General features: G+C 69.9%; 3 protein-coding genes across 3 annotated transcripts; 1 reads left to right on the forward strand and 2 right to left on the reverse strand.

Annotated features, from left to right (window-relative positions):
- Positions 1 to 95: 95 nt before the first annotated feature.
- On the reverse strand, positions 96 to 385 carry MNEG_14301 (hypothetical protein; the record flags this gene model as incomplete). Its single annotated transcript, XM_014037225.1, has 2 exons — positions 96 to 134; positions 164 to 385. The coding sequence occupies 2 exons, from the start codon at positions 383 to 385 to the stop codon at positions 96 to 98; spliced, it is 261 nt and encodes an 86-aa protein (XP_013892679.1).
- Positions 386 to 894: 509 nt separating this feature from the next.
- MNEG_14302 (hypothetical protein) lies at positions 895 to 2,117 on the forward strand (the record flags this gene model as incomplete). Its single annotated transcript, XM_014037226.1, has 4 exons — positions 895 to 943; positions 1,177 to 1,248; positions 1,574 to 1,724; positions 1,997 to 2,117. The coding sequence occupies 4 exons, from the start codon at positions 895 to 897 to the stop codon at positions 2,115 to 2,117; spliced, it is 393 nt and encodes a 130-aa protein (XP_013892680.1).
- Positions 2,118 to 2,640: 523 nt separating this feature from the next.
- Positions 2,641 to 4,160, reverse strand: MNEG_14303 (hypothetical protein; the record flags this gene model as incomplete). The annotated part of the gene is made up of 2 exons (XM_014037227.1): positions 2,641 to 2,924; positions 3,179 to 4,160. The coding sequence occupies 2 exons, from the start codon at positions 4,158 to 4,160 to the stop codon at positions 2,641 to 2,643; spliced, it is 1,266 nt and encodes a 421-aa protein (XP_013892681.1).
- Between the last annotated feature and the right edge of the window lie 396 nt (positions 4,161 to 4,556).

Raw genomic sequence — 4,556 nt, forward strand, 5'->3', positions numbered from 1 at the left:
CTGATGCTGCGCGCTGCAGATGGAGGGCCCTGGGCTGCGGCGCTGCAACGCGGCAAGGCCAGCGGCAGAGCAGGGGCGGGGATGACGCTGTTTGGTCACGCCTGGACCACGGCCACCCCCCGCGTCGAGGCCGGCTGCGACCGCCGCGGCCGCCGCTGCGCACCTCCGCCTCGAGCTTCTGGAAGAAGCGCTCCTCCGACGCGTCCGCCTTCTTCGCGGCGCGCGCGATCGAGAGGGACGTTGTGCGCGGCGAGAACGCCGCCGGGCCCGATGAGTCCGCCTCCTTGGCGCTCTCCTTAATGAGGTCCTTCAGGCCCTTGTAGTCGAGGTAGAAGGGAACCCATTCCTCCTTGGCCTGCTTTTCGAGGTACTTGCCGAACTTCATGGCTGCCGAGTGCACAATCCACCTAGGTGCGCGTGCTCAGATCGCCGGGTTCGAGTTGGGGGCCTTGAATGTCCCCGCGCGTCTAATCCAACGACTACGGTTCTCCTATAGCGTGTGTAGCCGCTGAGGAAGCGCTCCGCTGACTGGGGCTTCCTGGGACTCGGTCCGCAGATCGATCGTATCGCACTTCAAAGCGATGCCTGCGGTTCGGTTACTTCCTGCTCTTAAAAACCTGGAAGCAGCAAGACCGCACCGCGGCGGCCCAGCATCATTGGGTCACCCGGTGAATTTTATGCCCTTGCTCATTGGCATCAAGGCCGCGGGGCGAGCGTCCGGGTCCGCTGTCGGGCGCGTTGTATGTGCTTCAAACCACAAGAAGCGACCACAGAATCACGCTATAGCGCGCTTTTGGCTGCTGCAGATCGGCCATTTGTGCTTACCTTCGTCAACCCTGATAGACGAAAACGTGCCCGGGAGGCGCTCGTAGCACTCAATAGAAGCCTGTCAACATGGCCGGCGAGCCTAGCCTGCGGCGAACGGAGGCAAAGGCCTACTTTGGTGAGCAGCTTTGTGCCCAGATCCCTTGCTCGAGCTTGCTCCCCTTCTGTACAGGTTTATGCGTGACTTCATGCGTGGTTGTGCCTCCTGTTGGGACACCAAGGGCCCAGCCAGCAGTCCGCCGAGCAGCAATACGACGATGCGCTGGGCCCAAGGGAGTGTGCTCTGCTGCTGGTGCTGGGGCGCTCCCTACGCCCCCTGACCCCCTCCGACCAACCGCTGTCCCGGCGCAGCCAACGAGCGCACGTTCCTCCACTGGATGAACATGGCGGTGACCATCGGCAGCATATCGGCCGCCATGTCGGGTGGGGCCTGGGGGCATGTGGGCCCAGAGTCTTGAGCATGCCTACACGCGTGGTTGTACCTCCTGCTGCTCGTCGCCGTCGCCCTTGCCAGACCGCGCAACACCTGGCGCCGCGCGCCGGCACAGCAGCGGCGGCCGCCTCACGTCCTGCGGCCGAACTGCTTGGCGCTCGCCGTCGCCGCGGCTGCGCCCGGTCGCAGACAGCATACGTGCACGCGCCCCCTCTCATCTGCACCTCGTTGCCCCGCACCCCTCGGCCCTTTGGCAACAAGCCCGCCCATCCCGCGCACGCGCACGCTCGCCCTCGCGCCCTTGCCGGCGCCCAGGCGTCGCCGGCCACGCGCACCGCAAGTGGGGGGACGACTTCACGTCCGGCGCCACCATCGTGCGCGTGCTGTCGATGCTCATGCTGCTGCTGTCGATCATCATCGCGGTGTGGTCCGGCTTCAACTTCAACAGCCGCGCCAACATGCTCACGTGAGGGGCCGGATTCCTGCAGTCCGTGCCTTTGTACTTGCAGTCCAGACCTTCGCAGCTGCAATTCATGCCCTGATTCAAACCAAGGAGGAAGGGGGGTCCAAGCAGCCTGTCACGTGTTGGTGTTGAAGATGATTCCGGGCGGCTGCAGGGATGGCATCAAACGCGCGGGAGTTGGACCCCTCTCTGGCCACTTTTCGCGACCCCGTTGAGGCCGCCGCTCCTGTGTTCAACCCACGTGCCCCGGACTTTCTCCTGTCGCCCCACCGCAGCCTCAAGGGGGACGGCCCCTACGACAGCCGCTTCCTGCCGGCCACCATCGCGGTCTGCCTCGTGTCCGCGCTCGCGGTGGTATTCAGCGGCGCGGTCGTGCGGCTGCACGCGGAAACGTGAGCTCGGACGGCCTGCATGTGGACTGCACGCCGCGGCTGCGCTGGCCCCGGCGCGCGTGGCCCCGCCCTGGCGCCACGGCGCGCCTCTGGTCTGGCGCGCAGCCGCATCCGTTCGAGCGGGGCTGAGACGCGCCTGACGACGAGCGCCGCACGGCCCCAGGCCTATCCCCAGGCTCCTGTTTTGGGGCCTTTTTTTTTCGTGCGGCCTGGTGCACGCGTGTGATCCCAGGGGGAGGGGCCTGGGCATGCCCTGCGCCTGTCGCGCCAAGTTGAGCACTTGTATCGACAACGGGCGGACTTTCTCATTCCTGCACAAATGCCTCACTGCTTCGGCACCCCCCCGCACCCAAGTGCGTCTCCAGCAGCGCGCGCCGGACGCTCTGTGCGGCCTGCGCTTGACAACCCTCCGTTTCGTTCCTAGCCTGTAACTCTGCAACGCTGCTGCGAGTGCACCCGCATGGATTCTCGGCATGTTGTATAAGAATGGCATGATACCTGTGAGGACACCTGAATGCAAAATATTGTCACGGAAACGACAGCATCCTCCGCCGCAGGCTTGCTGCCGCCGCCGCGACGTCCCGCAGGGCGTCCCCGCCGCCGCTCCCCCAGCCGCCCGCCAGCGCCTGCGCCCACAGCGCCGGCTGCAGGGGCCCGTCGCCGCCGCCGCCGCCGGCCGCGCCGCCGCCGCCGCTGCCGCTGCTGCCGGCGTCGGAGCAGCAGCGCGCCCATTCCGCCAGCTTGGCAGTGGCTGTCAATGCGAGCCGCAGGGCCGCAGGGCTGGATAGCAGGTCATCCACCGCCGCCTTGGCTGTGGGGTGCGGGGGCGAGCGGGTTGGCAAGGCGGGTGGTAGCATTCAGAGGCGATGGGCGCCGCCGCTCATAGCACCAAGGGGAGGGGAGAGGTGCCGCGGCCAGGAGTGGCGCTGCGCTGGCCGCCCATGGATTGAAGAGCTGCTGGAATGGGCCCTGCTGAGCAGCCCTATGGAGCAGGCCAGCAAGGGGCATGGCACTCCCACTGCAGCCGCGGACCCAAAGGATTAGATCCCACCAAATCTTGCTCACCCAAAGAATCCGACCCCGAAATCAGCGAGCGCGCCAGCAGCGCCGCCTCCTGCGCCAGCCGCATCCGCTCCCACCACTCCCCGCCGCCGCCGCCGCCACACGCGCCGCCGCCGCGGGGCCGCGGGCCGGGCCGCGCCCACGCCAGGGGGTCGGAGGCAGGCGCCGAGCAGGCGGCATCAGCCAGGGCCAGCAGCCGCTGGGCGAGGCCCTCACCACAGGACAGCTCCTCCGAAAACAGCGCCCCCAGCAGCGTGCCACGCGGCCGCGCCTGCGCGAGGGCCGCCACCGCCTCAAGGGCGCGCCGCTGCAGCTCGAACGCGCCCCAGCGCCCGGCGGGCGCGGGGGCGCGGGGGTCGCGCCGCTGGCGGGGGTCACCGGTTCCGCCGCCGCCGCCGCCATCGAGAGGGGCGCTCAGGCAGTTGAGCAGCCCGAGCATCACATCTGCCGCTGCTGCGTTGCTCACCGCCGCCACCGGCTGCGAGCAGCCCCCGCCAGCGCCGCCGCCGCCACAGCGTGCGTCCTCGCCCGAGCTGGCTGCGTTCGCCTGCAGCCGGCCAGGTGCAGGCTGCGCCGCTGGTTCTGACCGCCTGCCCCTTTCCTGCTGCTGCTGCTGCTGCTGCTGCTGCTGCTGCTGCTGCTGCTGCTGCTGCTGCTGCTGCTCCAACGCCCCCGCGTCGCCCGAGACCCGCCGCCTCTGTGCGCCGCTCCCGCCGCCCTCAGCCACTCCGGCGCCGTCCGCGCCCGCCAGCGCCGCCGCGAGCGCATCGCAGGCTGCAGGGCACCGCGCCAACTGCCGCAGCACCGCCAGCCCCGCGCAGCGCTGCTGGTACCCCCCGTGGCCGAGCAGCTGCCCGAGCGCCCCGCCGGCGACGACGGGCAGGAGTGGCTCCAGGGCTTCTGCGGGCGCCTGCGCCGCGGCGGCGGCGAGCCCGGCCGCCGCGGCCAGTGCGGCGGCGTCGCCGAGCGATATCGCGTCCAGCATGACGGCCAGCAAAGGGCGCTCGTCGGGCCCGCCGCCGCAGCGGGCGCCACCATCAAAGTCGCCGCTCCCGAGGCTGCTGCCGCCGCCGCCGACGACGCCGACGCTGCTCGCCCCCGCGCGGCCCCCGGACGGCTCCAGCCCGCCGCTTGCGAGGCCGCCGGCCGCGCGGTGCGCGCCGTCCGGCTGCCGCTGCGAGCGCCACGCGCCCCAGTGACCGCACCCGCCGCCGTGCCGCGGCCGCCGCATGCCCAAGCACCACTCTAAAACGCGCCTGCTGCCGTCATCAAACACAACAAGCGCCCTCACAAGCTCCAAGGCTGCCACTGCATAGGCCTCGCTGCCCCTGGGCACCTCCTCATCCCCAGCCGCCGCTGCCGGCGCCACTGAGGTCAGCAC

Source organism: Monoraphidium neglectum (assembly GCF_000611645.1).
Source record: "Monoraphidium neglectum strain SAG 48.87 unplaced genomic scaffold scaffold04389, whole genome shotgun sequence".
NCBI lineage: Eukaryota > Viridiplantae > Chlorophyta > Chlorophyceae > Sphaeropleales > Selenastraceae > Monoraphidium > Monoraphidium neglectum.